General features: G+C 45.3%; 1 protein-coding gene across 1 annotated transcript; it reads left to right on the top strand.

Annotated features, from left to right (window-relative positions):
* The first annotated feature begins 15,877 nt into the window (after nt 1-15,877).
* Nucleotides 15,878-16,854, top strand: GSX2 (GS homeobox 2). Its single transcript, XM_066549102.1, has 2 exons — nt 15,878-16,331; nt 16,514-16,854. The coding sequence occupies exons 1-2, from the start codon at nt 15,878-15,880 to the stop codon at nt 16,852-16,854; spliced, it is 795 nt and encodes a 264-aa protein (XP_066405199.1).
* The last annotated feature ends 775 nt before the right edge of the window (nt 16,855-17,629 follow it).

The raw sequence follows: 17,629 nt of genomic DNA, 5'->3' as shown, positions 1-17,629 counted from the left end.
CTTGCTAAAGTCTAATACATGTCTTTGTAGAAAGTCCCTCTCCATCTTTCATGTAGGCCTCCTTCAGGTATGCAAGGCCACCTTCGGGTCACCTGGAAGCTTTCTCTTCTCCAGGCTGAACAACTCCAATTCTCTCAGCATTTCTTCCTAGCAGAGGTTTTCCACCCCTCTAATCAACTTGGTGGGCCTTCTCTGGACTCACTCCAGCAGCTCCATGTCCTTCCCGTGTTGGGGACTCCAGAGTTGGACACAAAGTTCCTTCCAGGTGGGGTGTCACCAGAGCAGAGCAGAGGGGCAGAATCCCCTCCCTCCCCTGCTGCCCACAGGGCTCTGGATGCAGCCCAGGACATGTTTGGCTTCCTGGGCTGTGAGTGCCCATGGCTGGGTCATGTCCAGCCTCTCACAGCACCCTCAAGTCCCTCTCAGCAGGGCTGCTCTGGATCTTTTCATCCCCAGCCTGTGTTCATGCTGGGGCTGCCCCAACCCAGGTGCAGCACCTTGTGCTTGGTCTTGTTAAAAATCTGGAGATTCCTATATGCCCACTTCTAATGCTTGTCCAAGTCCCTCTGGATGGAATCCCACTCTCCAGGTGTGTCAACCCCACTTCTTAGCTTAGTGTCACCTGCAAATTTGCCAGAGGTGCATTAGATCCCTTTGTCTACGTCACTGATGAAGATATTAAACAGTGCTGGTCCCAATACAGACCCCTGAGGGATATCACTTACCACTGATGTCCATCGGGAGCTTTTGGCCTCCACCCTCTGGATGTAACCATCCAACCACTTTCTTATCCACCTCGCAGCCTACTCCTTGATTCCATCTCTCTGCAGTTAAGAGAAAAGGATGTTGTGAGCTTTCACAGGCTTTACAGAAGTCCAGATAAATGTCATCTGTAGCACTCCCCTTGTCCACTTTCATGAGTGTGAAAGGAATTCTGCATTCCTCTTTATTTTCCTAGTACTTCATATATCTTATTTACAATAGCCTCCTTCTCACATTATAATTTTTGCTTTGAAACCTGCAGGGTTTTTTTCCTAGCTTGTTTCAGTATATCATAGAATCATAGAATGTTTGAGTCAAAAGGGACCTTAAATATCATCCAATTCTCCTGCCATAGGCAGGGAAACTTCCACTAGACCAGATCACTCAAAGACCCATCCAAATTACCCTTGAACACTTCTAAAGAGAGTACCCACAACTTCTTAGGGCAGCACATTCCAGTGCTTCACTACCCTCAAAGGAAAGAATTTCTTACTAACATCCAAATCTAAACCTATAATGTTGCAATTTAAGGCCATTTCCCCTTCTCCTATCACTACAGGCCCCTGTAGTGATAAAACCTTCCTCTCCAGCCTTTTGTAGGCTCCCTTTAGGTACTGGAAGGCTGATGTGAGCTCTCTACAGAGCCTTCTCCAGGCTGAACAACCCCAACTCTCCCAACCTACTTTCAATGGAGAGGTGCTCAATCCCTCCAGTCATCTTTGTGGCCCTCCCCTGGATTTGTTATACTGATCAGTTTATTTTCTGAAAGACTACATTGCCACTCACTCTCCATTACTCATAAAGATCCTCATGGTGTATTCCTCAGGTGTAGAGTGTACACAAAGATGTGATGATGCTTACTGCTCTGTGTAAAACCAGGGTAGAAGCAGTGTGGTTGTGAGAGAATCCATGACACTGGCTTTGCTGCAAAGGCAAAAGCAGCATTTTGTGCTGTCACACTAGAAAAATGTGACAATATTTCTATCATGAGCTTCTTGTAGCAGGTTTCACGTCCTAAATAATATGATTTACAGAATAACACAGAATTCACCTGAGTAATAATGCACTTTCATACTAGTATGTTTAACTCATGGGGTTTTTACTTAGTTACTCTTCTTATATGTCTCACACAGAAATTGCATTTAGCAGGACAGATGGCTCATTAATTACATCTAACAGTCCTGAAATTGAGTAAGTGGACTAAATTTAATACTGGCAAAAGCAAAAGAAAACCCAGTGGTTTCAATGAAGCTATGCCTCCTTGTTCTACCTCACTCTGTAGATGAATTTGTTAACCAGTTTGTTTTCAGATACCTGTTTTACAGTAGCAGATGGATAATCAGGGTTAATGCTGTGCAGCACAGCAGCACCATGCTGGAAGTCTGGGAAATGACATTGAAGGGATGGGCTTGCCTACATCACACTTAAGCCCTTGGAGCAGTGCTGCAGGGACCAGGAAATGTTGGAGGTCCCAGATCCCTGTGCTATGTGGCATGACAGGCTTGGTTAGCTCACTTGATGGATTTGAGATAAGACAGGAGAAAGAAAGTCCCAAGCCTCTCGATCTCGATTTAGGTGTACATTACTTGCCTAGCAAATGCCAGTTCCACAGTCTGCAATTTCCAGGTGTTCAGTACGTGGCAGCATTTAATAGATGAAGAGCTGTGGCAGGCATGATGTGGAAGTTCTATGGTTCTAGGCTGAGGTTCCCATGATGCTTCAGCGTGTGTTCATAGCACCTGTGCTCAAAGCCCTCAGCACTGGACTCAGCAGTACTGGACTGCCCTTAGAGGCTGCAAGGAGACTCCTCATTTTGTGCAGCTTGTTCTGCCACCTGCACTTAAGAAGGCAGACCTCTCCTTTGTTTCAAGAAGTATCAGTGAGCTGTCACTTCTCCACTGCTGATGTGTCCTTGCTATGTGCCAGCCCTGCCACCAGCCACGTACTTCCAAGTCCATGCCTTCACATCACAGAGTTTGCTTGTGACTCTTTTGGTGTCTACTCTGACCTGGCATTGTGGGACTCCCACTTACAGTTCATTATCTTTTCTTTGGAAACTGTGAGAGTAATGCCAGGCTCATACTGATTAAATTTTTAAGCAACTTAACTCTCATTATATCTAAATAAAGATGTTAGGCTTAGAGTCCAGATGGGGAAGCATTGTGCTGTTGTTCCAGGTAGGAATGCCCTCCCTCCCCAGTGTATTTCCTTACTGCATTAGGGGAGAACTGATACCATGTACTGATGTCTCTATCAGAAGTACTCACTGTCCTCAGAGTTGCTCTGTAAGAATTGCATACTGTAATCTAAAGGAGACTTTAAATAATTTCTTTTTATGCAACTCGTTATTCCAGTTCCCCATCTTCTGATTTCTGCTTTTTTTTAACTTTCCTTTCCTTTATTGTTTGTCCCTCTCCTTTTTTCTGTGTTTCTATCCCAGCTCCCCCTTTGTAATTGCTTCTTTCCCCTGCTTTCCTCTGACATCTTGCAGTTGTTACTCACCTCATTCCTCTCACAGTCTTTGTCTTGTTTCTCCCTGTCTTTCCCTTGGTTAATTAGTACATTGTTGGAACTTCTGAAGGAAATTGTTTCACGCAACAGGGCATCAAAGAACAAGCAGCAGGTGCACGCGTAACCTTGTTCTTTGAACTCCTACCACTACTCAATAGCAAAGCAAAGCTGGCAGGAACAGCATCTCTTTCCCTGATTAATTAGGAGAAGAGAGGTAGCCAGAAGGAAAACAAGAGTGGGTGGTGACAGCAAGGGAAGGGGGCAAGCAGGGATGGTACAGAAGCCAGGAGATAGAAATAATGTACACTGCAGAGGGAGTTTAACAAAGCTACAGACCTGTAGCAAACCAGCCATTTACAGCAAACCTCCAAGGGCACCCACATCAGGCTGTGCTTTTCTTGGTGACCTGGTCTGCTCTGGGACCTGGTCATCAGTCCCTTCTCTTGACACAGAGCTGCTCACCTCTGGCTTGTCTACTCTGTCCTGCTTAAATGTCCCATTGCTCCTGACAAATCTGGATAAAGTGTATCTGATAATGTACATGTTTCTGCTAATGGTAAATCAAAGAATTTCTAAAAAAATTATTCACAGTATTGCAGAAACATAGAAAGGCAAAGTCAGGAACGGGCACATAGCTAAAACTCACACAACAGAACTTACTGTTTGTCACGGCATTGTATTTGTTTGTCTGACCAATTTCATTATGTCATTTCTTGCTGATTAACTGATTATTTTGCAAAATCCCTGTAAACCCCAAATAAACAAACCAAGATTTTCTGTGCAAAAATCAGAGGGAAATCTTGGCACCAGACCATTATGGTAAGTCATATTCCCGTTTCTGAATTTATGATGCAGGATTGAGTGAGCTCCTAGAGTAAAAAGGTATGTTGAATCGCTCCAATTCATGTCCTTTTTTATTAGTCTTTTTTTCCTTCTGTCAAGCAATTTATTTTATTTTCCTTTTGGTCCAGCTTCCTATATTGCACAAGGTTAATGAGAGGAGTTCAAAAGATACCTCTATATAGAAGATAGTATTTCTGAAAGAGACTCTTTATATCATAAATAAAGTACAGAAAGCATAGATTGCATGTAAAGAGAAAAGCAGATGCTTCCTTTTCATAATTCCCATGACATAAAACAAAACGAAGAATGGAGTCCTTGTAGTTTCAAATCTGTTAAAACTGTGGATGGGTGGGGTTGGATACTCCTGATCTTTCAAGGACCAAATGACTACACATTTCTGAAGGCAGAATCTCCAAATCCATAAAGAATTTGTGATATGCTTGACTTAAAGACCTACTTGTGCTTCACATAACCTACAGGCAGGATAAACTCTTGGCTGTTTTTAGGCATTACACTGGGTTTTGTTTTCTTCTTGGAAGACTCATTGACATGAAACATACCTGGCAATTTGTTTCTTCTCTGTCTATCAATATTAGAATCTAATACAACATGCTGCTTGTTTTTTTTTTTTCCTATAATCACATCAATTGAACAGAAACACACAAAAATTTTTGTATTTGATTTAAGATTAATTTAGCATTGAAACTGATGGGGTTTTATTCAGTGCTGGGAGACCAAAAGCATAAAGTCCACTAAAGCAAAATATAAACGAAATTATATAAACATGCAAATGGAACAGCAAGTTCTAGGTTTTAAAGACATTCTTAAAACAGCAGATGTACAATATAAATCCTTTCTTCAGAAAGTCACCTTTAAGAACAGTATCTGCTGGAAGTGCTGAAAACAAGTATAAAGGAGTAATGTGGGCTGAGTCCTCTGCTGTATGTATCAGAGATACAGATACTGTAACTTGGATAAAGCTGTGGTCAACTTCTATTCTAAAAAATTGAACTAAAATATGCCCCACACCAAAATGGTCAATGGCAAATGCAGGCCTCCCCCAGCTGCTATTGGAGTGAACAATCACACCTCCCTGAATACCAGCACAGATTTTAAACTAATGTCTTTATTTTTTCTTGTTTATTTGTTTTTCCCTCCTTCAGTGCCTTCTTGTAGTTTATATTTATTCTGAGGACAGCTATTTTCCTCTTAGCAAGTATGACTGAATGACTAAATTGTTTACTTACTGCCTTAAAGAAACAGTGGGTGACTACTTAACTACTGCAACTGAACTGTAAATCTCAAAGTCACTGTAAAAAGAAGTAGGTTTTATATGATGAAATTGTTAAAATAAGATCTACTAATCTGTATTAAGGTGAAATGCCTTCATGTAACATATTTTAGAGAATTAGACAATGCCTTTGTCCATGTTTGCTTGAGAATAGAAAGTGCTAAAGTTTTTATCCTGCTTAAAGACAAATACCCTCTGCTATGCCACCCACATGTACCCAATCTGTTGGAAAACTAGAACTATGTAGTCCTTTAGGATTGAGAACATAATTCTTTGCCTGTCAGATTATTCTGATAAATTACATTATAATTACTTCCTCATTAGTTACTGTGACAAATGTGGATCTAAAGAGAACAGGGAAGGATATCTTTAATTTAAAATGATCAAAACATGAACAATTGAGATTTCCTCTGAATACTTTCAAGTTCACTTATATTTGGGAATGCTAAAATGCTCATTCCTATTGCATATAAGCAAAGAGAAATTTCTAGCATCAGTCTCTTTCAAAAATGTCAATTTTTATTTTCTTTTGAAAATCTTTAAAATAGCTTCCTTTCTGCTTCCAAGTACATATTTTTTCTCTCTGACAGTATTGGGCATATCCTTAAATAATGAAAAAATAGTCGTTATTATTATTATGAGTTGTTTAAAGTGTGAAAAATTAATGTATGGTGGAATATATTACATTCCTAGAGCATGATTTCCTCGAGGAAGGTAGAGAACAAATAACAATTCCAACCTCTGTGGCAAAGCATGAGAGAGGGGAATAATCTGCAACTTCAAAGGAAACTTACTTTCCTTTCAAACCAAGAGAGACATTGGGGAAGGATATCCTTTCCTCAGCATCCAGATCCTTCATTTTTGACTGCTGGCAGTCTCACCCTCAGCATTGCCTGATGCAGCTCAGTGCAAGTCTGTGCTTTATTCCATCACTATGTGAGTGCTACAGTTTCTTGATATGCATGTGAAGAAGCAGCAGAGGAAAAAGTTGCACATCTGATTCAAAGGTACTTTGTAATCAGATTCACTGCAGGGGAATCCTTTAAGACATTGGAGCAGAGTTTTGCTCCCCTCAAAGAGACTAGAGTATGAATTCCATCCTGCAGCAGAGAATTAAATCAGTGAAGTTTGGGTAACTTATCTGTTTGTACACAATGGCCAACTTGTACCAGAATGTCCTTGCAAGCAGGAGAATAACCCATGTCAGTTCTTACCCACAAAGGAATGGGAAAGCTGCATTAGGCTACCTCTGCCCAACGAGTTATTAAAGTACAATCAGATTCAGCAGACTCTTTGCAATTCTTCAAGGTGCCTTATGAAGCACTGTAAAATACTGCAAGATGCTGAAAAATAGGAGATTTTGGGTGAAATCTCAGTTCTGCAACTGTCTTGCTCTGGCACCTTGGACAAAATAAATTGTTTGATTATGTACACCTTTCCCACAGTAGGTGAATTACTGGCAAGACTCTTTATTAATTGGAACGCTCCCAGGGGTTTTTCCACTGGGTAATATCTTAACGTACAAGTGTTGTTTCTATGTGTGCATCTAGGAAGTGTGATCATGGCTTTTATTTTTATTTCTTTGGTATCCTTGAAAGACCTTTTGTAGCTCTGGAGAATGAGCTGACCTCTTTTGTTCCCCTAGCCTGAAAAAGGTCATATTTTGTTTAACTAACCTTTGAAAACACCAGGCCAAATTCTACTCCCACTGCACCATTCAAAATAGCTGAAGAGTTATTCTGTCTTACAGCTCTGAACTGAGAGTAGTATTTTACCCAAGGGTTTCCATCTTCTGACTTGTAACTAGTCTGTCTTAGTACGTCTGAGAGTGCAGACAGCCACACCTCTTATACACTGTAGTGTTGCTTGTATTCTAGACACATGCATGTTTTAATAGGAATATTCATTCCTTGGCTCAGCTGAAGTGTAAGAGTGAGAGAACACAGACTGTTAATGTGGACAGAGTTGTGTCTGAAGTACTCATAAAACTTTGGACTCCTTTTTGGCTGATGTTTTTTCATCTGGTCTATGTATCATAGTAATTTTTTTGCACAATAAATTTGTGACTTATACCTTCATGGTTACATCTTCTACCAGCTTAGGTTCCAGTACTACTTCTTTCTTCAGAGGCTTCATACTGTTTTAGATTATTTGGTTGATTTTGGGGAGTTTATTTCATTTTAATGTGCTGGCGTCTTTTTCCTAACTTTATAAAATGATTTTTAAGACTTCTATAATTTTCTTTTGATTATATTTTGACATAGCCTCAATATTATAGCATATTAAGTAAGCTTTGAACTAATATACTTAGACAAGGTCATAAAACATGTGAAATTATTTTGTTTCCATGATTTTTCAAACAGAAAGCTTCAAATACAAGCTTAGACAATGTATTCATGAGAAATAAGAAGAGGCAGACTTCGCAAAACCTTTTTGTATTTTTTTAATAAAAACCCTCATCTTGGTTTCATTTGGACGTGCTCATATTGTGTCCTTCTTCAATATGTTACATTCTTCATAGGAAAGCAGGAGTGGGGTACCTCTAGCCTGTATTTCACTCAGACTCTGCTTCCTGAAACTTTTGGGTATGTTCCTGTATTTTAAATTGAGGCTAAAAATACATGTAAAAAGATGAATGTGATAAAGGGCTGCTTCCAGCTACAGGCATTAGATATTTGTTTTCACATAACAGCTGCTCAGACAAAGCTAGGACTATATTGTGGAAATAGAACTGAAGAAAGGAGAGGATTAGTTTCTTGTAGAGCTTTACAGATTGTATCAAAATCAGACCAAAGTTTATTCTAACATATGAAAGTCTCTGACCATTTTGGCACATATGGCTTTTATTACATGTCGTAACAACAAGTGTAGAAACAGAAAAAGACCAAACAAAAGCAACAGTTCCTGTTGGAGCAGAGGCAGAACACTAAAGAGGCAATGAGCAGGGATGGTATAGGGTAGAGGACAGGAAGGATGCAGCAGAGCACTACTTCCACACTTGCTCTAGGTGCTCTCTGAACCTTAGTTTTTAGGAGTACAAATCCAGCATATTTTTTAGATAACACATTTCCTGAAATAATGAACAAATAAAAATTAAGTCAGTACTGTTTCAAAATGGATGTTAAGCAGATTTTGTATGTGTCTTCAGAAAAAATCCTGTAAAGTCAGAGACTGTTACATAAGAGTCAGAAATGTGTCAAGTTTTCTCTTAGAATTACTTCTATTTCATATTCCCATTGGTAGATCCCACAAGGAGTTCCAGAACCTCATTTCTCTCATAGTTAGAAGGGGATTTTTGCTTTTTTTTTCTTGCTAAATTTCTACATGGCCAGAGTATATCCACCTGTTTTTATGATGATACTCTTCTTTGTATGGAGTAGCTCTTCTCTCTTTTGGATATTTACCTCACTGGTATAAACAAAAATCATGTCTCCTCTCTCTGAGTCTTCTCTTCTCATGGGGTTCCATGTTCCTCTGATGCTATACTTCTAAAGTTGTTCACTGGATGTACTCTGATTTAGTTTTTTCTGAGATGGACATGGAAATCTGTCAACCATCACTGATGAGGTTTCTCCACACACAATGTCATTGGCTTTGACCACCTATATGGGTTTCTCTGTGTATGGTTGACGTGCTCCAGAGTCCACACGCACAGTATTTCTGTCTGCTTAGTGCAGTGGCCTTGCCTGTCACCTGACCTCTGTCATGCCTGTCACCTGACCACACCACAGAGACACTTTGTAAACATGGATAGATGTGTCTGGGTCGTTAATGTCACATTCAGCCGTGGAGCTCCTAGCTTGTTGTTTTGTCACTGCACTTCTCCCAGTATGGCACTCCAGCCTCCACAGGTACTGACTTCACCTCTTTCCTATGAATAGTGAGGTCCTATTGGCTGTGGCAAGGAAACAAATTAACAAGGTAATTCAACTGCTTCTGAGACTTATCCTTGAAGAACTCCATCATAACTCTATTCCTCTCTGCTTTCTGAATTTGGAGGAGTGGTATCATCTCTCCTTAGGTAATTCCTTCATCAAGCTACAGGTCTCTATACCACATCCATACTTTCATTACAGGAAAAATAAAGAAATTAAAACCATTTTATTTGTTTAGGTTGCATGAATTAAACTCAAAATTTACAGTTTTCTGACTGTGAAATAGTTAGCTCCTACAATATGATGATATGTTTGATGACCTCTTCATTTTTCTCACAGCAGCATTGAATGTCCATTCCTGCTAACCCGCCTTTTAAAAATGTGGTACTTCCTCTGGTAGAAAATTCAAAAGACTGCTTCTTGGTCACTATTAGGCAGAATGCTTCAACCTAACCATGACACCTGAGGATCAAAATTCATGAGGTCTGAATTTCAAGGAGAGAAATGGAGTGGCATGCTTAGTATTACACAGAATCTCATGTTCTTTGTTGGACTGGGGCCTGTGTCACTACAAAGTATCACTCTTGTGTTGATTTGTGGTGCATCACTGTACAACCAAAACAGATCGTGGCTGGTGTGTTCAAGAGTCCACAGCAGCATTTTGAATCCTTGTTCTGACTCATATAACCTTGGGGTTTCATCTCCATCTCCCAACATAAAACTTCACTGAGGCTGCTGCAGGGGTTTGACTTTATTCCCTTTAAAGATACACCATCACAGCTTTCTCTCACATATATCATGTGTAGCAGCTAGCAACTTTAGCTGTTAGAGCTGTAAACAACAGCCATTAATGAAACCAGGGCCCAGACCCCCTGTAGTGTCTGGCCTGATGCTGCCCCATACCTGAAGAGTACTAGAAACATGGCAGACTCAGAGAAATATCAGACAAGACTGTGGATAACAATCTCACTGGGTATTTTCTTATTCAGGCTCCTTCACATGATCTCTTGTAGAAGGGCGCTCTGGTGAGGAGATGCAGACAAAAGATTTTTGTTTCCAGACACTGAAGGGAACCCATCAAAGTGCTAACACTCTTTTTAAGAGGGTGGAAGAGAAAGAGAATTAAGGCCTACATCTGCATATATATGAGCAGACCTGATTGACTTAGGAAGAGCCTCGTGAATTTCCCCCCCCAAATAAAATACATAACAGAATTAAGCCTTCTGGGTGCTCTTTACATGAAAGACAGTTGTGTCTGTGGGCCTGCAGGTGAAAGCAAAAGGCACGGAAGAGTGGATGAAGGCTGCTGTTGGAGCGCTTTGAAAACTCTCAGTCAAACATATGGGATCATAGTTGCCCTGGAGGACTCATGTAGAAATTTGCTATTAATCGTGCGAATGAGTAACTTTGTGGACAGCACCAACAGCGTGGAGTAGCATCATCTCTCCAAGAGCTGGAAGGGGTTGAAAGAGGTAGCAGGTTTCTTCCTAGAGAGAGGTGGCCACTCCCGCTCCAGCTGGAGCTCCGTGTCCCACCATCCGCCACCACCCCTACTCCAGGAGGTGCGAGAGGGCACTGGGGCAAGAGGGGCTGGCAGTCCCAGGCAGGGCAGCCGGAGCCCTGTCCCTCCTGAGTTCAGGAGTGCCCCTTCATTCCCTCGGAAACGGCCCCGTTTCCTGGAGGGGGAAGGGGGTTGCCGTGCCAAGTTCTAGGTGGGGTAATTTATGACCAGGGATGGAGGCAAAGGAAATCTCTCACGGAAGGGAAGGGCACCGGGGATCTGCATCTGCGGGGAAAGGGAAGAAGCTGCCTTCCCTCTCCTCAGCCCGCGGTCAGCCCGCAAATGTGAGCTCCCTGGCTGCGAGCCGGTCTCCGGAGAGAGGCTTCACGCCCCTGCCCTCTGGGGCCGAGGAGAGAAAGGCGGGTGCCCGAAGATGGGCAGAGTTCGAGGAGTGGTGGAGGAGGATCTCGGCCTCGACCCTGCCCTGTTCCCCCAGGCAGCAGGCGCAGGCGGCGCTGAGCCCTCACACCCCCGGGGCACGGTTCCCGTTCCCGGCTTGGCCGCCTCCGGCTCCGGCCCCTGCCCTTAATGAGATTCTTTGAAATCCAAAAAAGCGAGATTTAATGTTACATCCTTATCTTTGGAGGAGCGCGGTTTTCTTGCCGCGGCGACGTCACTTGTTAAACAATCCGCGGCTGAGCCCCTGAAAAGAGAGGCATTGCACCCTTCGTGCTGAATACGCTTCTCAGTGCGCATAACGCCAAGGCCTTTTGATGTCTCACAATGCGTGTTACGCCCAAAGATTGTCTCTTTGGACAGATCTACAACGCTTGGCTTCATGTTTGGAAGTTAAATGGACAGCGAGGTTGTAGAAACTCCCACGCTTGAAGCTGGCTCAGACACTCGGTACTTTCGCCTGTTACTTTCCATGAGTGAAAGCGGCAGGGGTGGAGGGAAGGGGCTGCTGGTTTAATCCGCGCTCTGAGGCAAAGGGAGGGGGGAAAGCAATCCAGACTTTTCCTCTCTTTTCTTTTCTTCAGTTTATTCTTTGGCAGCCTTAAAATAAGAGCTATGTGCAAAGCGTGCGCCCTGCCTAGGTAGCTTGTGTCTGGAAGTCGCTGGCAATGTTGCTGCTCCATGAAATCAAAATTTATGATTATTCAAATGTTGGGGACTGTGAAAAGAGAGGAAGAAAGAGAGAAAATTAATATTGCAGCTGTTCTTCTGATTAATGAGAGATAATTGCTCATGAAAAGTCACCCCTGTGGCATTTTGTTGTCTCCTGGATCTTTGTTCTTTTCCACTATTATTGAGGACTTTCTTGAAGACTAAGCGGTTCTTTTCAATTTTTGGTATTCAGAAAGTGTTGCTTGGTTACAGATAATGGAGAAATCTCGGGCTATATTGGGTAAGATGTGCCACAGACAGCAATATCACAATGCCACTTTCAGAAAAGGATGGATACAAGTTAACGATGCGCTTTCAATAAAACATTAATAGACTTGTTCACGCTTTTATAATGACCTCCTTAATGGGAGCTGGGGGCAAGTCCTGAAGATTGCGTTCACTTCAGAAAAGCCAGCGTCGGGATTGCCGATCACTTTAGAAACTAATTGGAAATCAATGTTAGAGTAGCGAATAAATGCGATTATACCGCAGGAGCCTGCGGCCCCTCTCTTACCCACGCAAGACTTTATTTTGAGCGGGACTTTCCCGTACGGGAACTGCCCCAGCCCGGGACGAAGCCTGCCCAGCGCCACCGCATGTCACCCCGGTGTGATGTTTGCGGCCCCGGCTGCTCTGCAGGTGTTGTTTTGGGTTTGTTGTTTTGGTTTGGGGTGCTTATTTGGAGTTTTTTGGTTGGGCTTTTCCTGGGTTTTTTGTTTTGTTTTTCTGCTTGAAACCGTGTCCCCGGGCTGCGGCGCTTTCCGCTGAGGCAGCTCCTCCCGTGAACTCCGCGGAGATGCGCGCCTGAAAGCCAGCGCTTTCTCCGGGCGGGCATGGCTTTTTCTTCTCCGGGAGCTGCCGGGGTTGGGGGAGGGAAGGGAAAGAGTTGCTTTTGTCATTTAAGCCGTGAATCTCTTCTACATAAAGGTGTTAGAGACATCTGGAAGAAAAGAGGGACCAGCACCCAGTCCTGCGCTCGGCGGACCAGGGGAGCGGCTCTGATGTTCTTTTTGAACTGCTCCACTTTCAAAAGGGGGCAATTTCGTTACATTCTCATTTGTTACACTGTCTTGAACTAAAGGCAGACAAAGCTATACTCTGTCACCCCGAGCAGAATGAAGGGAATCAAAGGATTTTCCCTTAAAAGGACTAATTTTCTCCTTGAATTATGAAAGTAATGGCTAGGTAACAGCCTGTGCTCTGTACCCAACTGCTTAATACCTTCTAAATCCTTCCACGTGGCTCTCCCAGTCGTAGCAATTAGAGCTCATTATAGGCTCATAAGAGCTCTCATTTCGGGGATTACTTAATGGACAATGAAATTTTATCGGACAGAATTATTGAAAAATAAAATTGTAACGAGGCCGATGTGATGTGGGCGCACGCCTTGCATCATTCCGCCTGGTTTGGGATGTCTTTGCTTTCAAATGACTTCTTTTCTTGCTCTGGCTTTCAGGGGTGGGTTTTTCTTAGTGATTTCTCTCTCTCTCTCTCCCCTTCTCTTTTATCATTGCGTTTGGTTTATTATAACAATTACAAATTGCAATTTTGATCCGACTCTTTCTCTGTCTGCCTTCCCTTACGACAGCCCCCTCCCCAGATCCACTCTATCACTGCAGACAGCTTTTTCCACAGAAGGTTGGGGCTGTAGTATTATATTTTCATTTTCCAGAATAGCCTTTCCTAAAGGGAAACAAAAAGGAAAAAAAAATTAAAAATTAATATAAAAATGCAGATATTAGTTCAAAGCTTCTCCAGATGTACTTTGCTTTAAACTGGAAGAGCCGAACCAAAGAGTGCCATGCTTGTGCACGGTGACCGTGGCAGAATCTCACGGGCCCCACCGGAGCTCAGGCAGAGCCCCCGGGGATCCCCAGGGCCTCGGCGGGCGGCGGTCGCTGGGGCTGCGGGGCCTCGGCTGAGCCCTGGGCAGCAGTTTGGGCAAAAGTAGGTGAGGTTGGAGCCGACCCGCCTAAACCCCGCGAGCCCCTAATTGTTGTCACAAGACGCGGGATTAGCGCATTGCTGGAATAGCTGTCTGTTTACACTCAGGAGCCCCCGCCGGCCGGTAAACACTTTCTAATTGAATTCTAATCACATTCAAATAGCCACATAACAGACCTCAGCTGCAATTCATAAAACTTTAATTGCTATCCATAAATCCTCAGATCACCGAGCTCGGAGTGTCCCTAAAAACGCTGTTGCATCGTGCCTGCCCGGGGAGGTGCGGGGCGAAAAGGGGAGCAGGGCTAGGGGAAAGCCGGCCCCTGCACAGGGGGGTCTGCACAGCGGCACTGCCCGCGGCGGGATGGGACGGGGACGGGGATGAGGATGGGGATGAGAACGGGACAGGACAACCGGCCGAGACTAGGCCCCTCTCTTAGCAAGGCTGGAATTGCACCGCCGAGCCTTGCTGGTTGCAGGGGCGAGGAAATGCCGGCTCCATCAGAAGGAGGTTTTATTTTGCCGGATTTAACAGTGGGACACTGGGTTTGCGGGAGGGATGGTAGGATGTCCGCGGCCCGGCCCTTGCGCATGATAACCGCTTCTGAACACGTTTTGGCTATTGCTGCACTCCCGAGTTTCTGTTCAGCCTCTGGTAATCAGGCGTAGTCTGTGTTTTCTGCTTTAGAGCACAATTGTCACTTCCCTTTCTCGTGTCAAGTGGGATGGGATCCGCAGTGTGTTTTAAATGCCGCTTCACATCTGCTAAACAAGAACGCGATAGTCCTTCTATTAACGATAAGTCTCTTCTTAAACTCCCATAAAACAGGTCATTGGAAAATCGCGTAATATGCTGCGAATACCTTGGTTTTGTAATGCACTCTGAAATGCTTCGGAGCCACCGACCGTATTTAGCTGTTTATCCAATTTTACTTTGAATGATTGCTTCAGCAAACTTGGTGGAGATCAAAGAATCCCTCCCTGACATGTTCGCTTTTCATTAGCGTTGCGCACTGCGGTCCTGGAGAGGCCGGGGAAGTTCGCTTGGAAGTTTTCCGTTTTGATACCGTTTGGCTGAGAAGTGTCCAGATACTTGAAGGCTTTGTCCGTTGCAGTAATTGCCAATTTGGCAAGACTCACTTGAGGTGAAAAGGGTGAGGAGAAAAAAAAAGCCACCCAACCCACCCTACGTGCTTATGTATGCACAGACACACAAACGCGCTCCATCCCTAACCTTATATCCATGGCTGCATCTGTGTACCTGGCTCCTCTGATGCAGAAAGGGCCTCCTGGAGGAGTCCTGAGTGCAGGGAGTGGGCCGGACTGGGGAAAGGTGTTGGCCCCAGGCCTCTGTGGGGTCCACGGCCCTTTGGATGTTCTTTTACTGAGGGTGAGGGGGGCGGAGTTGAACTGCTTGTTTCAGGGCATTACCTGCTCTCACCTCTCCTTCCCTCCCGGCGAGGGAAAGGAGTGTTGTCCTCGGGGAAAGCCCCGGAGCAGAAACTCCTTCCGATTAATTTTATCCCCAGCATCCCGGGTGTGTTGACAGAGGGACATGCCTGAGAGCGCGACGTGTGACGGGGCCGCGGAGCAGCCGCCCCCTCCCCGCTTTCTCTGCTCCTATAATTTATTTGAGGCGGAGGCAAAGGAGTGAAGTCATCGGGCAACGACCAAGCACGCACACTTTGCCCCCCTCCCCTACCCCGCTTTGGTCCCCCCCGGCAGCCTCTCCTGCCGGCCTGGGAAGCCGGGGAGATTTAGATCTGCGAGGCTTTCAGCCATCACGTGTTTAAATACTTGATATAAAACCCCGGCGCAGGGGATCCAGGCGGGGGGACTTTAAGACCGGCCCTCTCCAGGGACCCTTTTGTTCAGCTCTCAAACATAAGCACCTTCTCGACTCGCCAGGACTTCAGTGGCAACTTGGCCGAGCAGGAAAACCCGACTTTGGGAGAGCCGCCCCCGGCCTCGCAGCCCTCCGCAATGTCACGCTCCTTCTATGTCGACTCCTTAATCATCAAAGACTCCTCGAGGCCGGCTCCGTCCCTTCCTGAGCATCATCACGGCCAGGACTTCTTCATTCCTCTCAGCATGCCTTCCCCTCTCGTCATGTCGGTGTCGGGCCCGGGCTGCCCGTCCCGAAAGAGCGGCGCTTTCTGCGTCTGCCCGCTCTGTGTCACCTCGCACCTGCACTCGTCCCGCGGCGGCGGCGCCGGCGGGGCCATCCCCCTGCTCAAGAGCCAGTTCCCCACGGCCGCAGGCGAGGCCCAGTGCTGCCCGCGGAGCAGCCACGCTCACCACCCGCCGCAGCACCCGCCGCCCGCCGCCTCGGTGCCCGCCGCCGCCGCCCTGGGACACCCCGCGCATCACCCACCTGCCTGCGCCGCCACCACCTACAGCGTCAGCGACCCCCGGAGGTTTCACTGCCTCGGCATGGGTAGGAGCCCTGCGGCCAACGGGGAAGGGGGGCAGCGGGAGAAGGGGTGTCGCCAAGGGAGAGCGGCTGTCCCGGGTCGGAAAGCTGCTGGGGAATGTCCTCTCTCTGTCTGTCTCTCTCTCTCTAGCCTCCCTCTGGCCTTTTCCCTGTCCCGCTGACGTTCGCATTTCTCTCCCGTCCAGGAGGGTCCGAATCCAGTCAAATTCAAAATGGGAAACGGATGAGGACTGCTTTTACTAGCACTCAGCTTTTGGAGCTGGAGAGGGAATTCTCCTCCAACATGTACCTGTCCCGGCTGCGGAGGATCGAGATAGCCACGTACCTGAACCTGTCTGAGAAGCAAGTGAAAATCTGGTTCCAAAACAGGAGGGTGAAGCACAAGAAAGAAGGCAAAGGCACCCAGCGAAACTCGCACGGGGGCTGCAAGTGCAGCACCAGCCAGGGGCATTACCCCCGGTCAGAGGATGAAGAGTCTCTATCCCCCTCATCGGCTACCGAGGATAAAGAGATCTCCCCGTTATGAGATCCGCCTGCCGCCGGGTCCCAGCCCGGAGCGAGGTGGCGGCACGGCGACTCACCTGGCACCGCTGCCCACGGACGGCAGCCCGCTAACCTGCAGCCGGCTGGCCCTCGCCGCCGCGGAGGTTTAATTCTCATCCATTCGCAGTAATAGAAATAGAAGTATATCTATATATATTTTTTCGGACTGCAAACGTTTTAGTCGTGGGAGGTCAACCTAAACGTTACTTATGTAACCCCAGGAGAGGGCACCTGCTCTTTCTAAAATGTAACATAGGACAAGGCTCGCATAGCTCAGGGTGTCTTCCTCTGTATCCCCGCAGACAATTTAAAGGAAAAAAAAGAAACGCGTTTGAAACCGAAAGGCGAGACGTTAAAAAAAAAAAAAAAAAAACAAAAAAAAACCAACCTGAAAAGCAAATTAAAACCTGTAGAGAACCTACTGGACGGACTTCTTAACAAAAATAAGAAAAGACATAACGATCGCCCGTTTGGGGTTGGGACGGCTGTTTGTCTGTGAATAGTTTTATATAAAAATTATATTTATATTTATTTAAATAAATGAAATCAGACGAGAATTTAACTTTTTTCTTCTTACCCCCCCCCCCCCGACTCCCCCTTCCTCCCATGAAGTGCCAGCCCAGTCGCAGCAGCGAAGGTGCTTTCCTTTGCAGTCCTTGTCCTTCGTAGGGTGAAAGCATCGCTGTATATGTGTCAGACCTGCGTAAAGAGTGAAAATAAAAGCCATCGGCTACTAACACGAACATGTTTTCTGTTCC

Source organism: Molothrus aeneus, chromosome 4 (assembly GCF_037042795.1).
Source record: "Molothrus aeneus isolate 106 chromosome 4, BPBGC_Maene_1.0, whole genome shotgun sequence".
NCBI lineage: Eukaryota > Metazoa > Chordata > Aves > Passeriformes > Icteridae > Molothrus > Molothrus aeneus.
The sequence above is the reverse complement of the archived record's forward strand: the minus strand, read 5'-3'. Positions and strand labels throughout refer to the sequence as shown.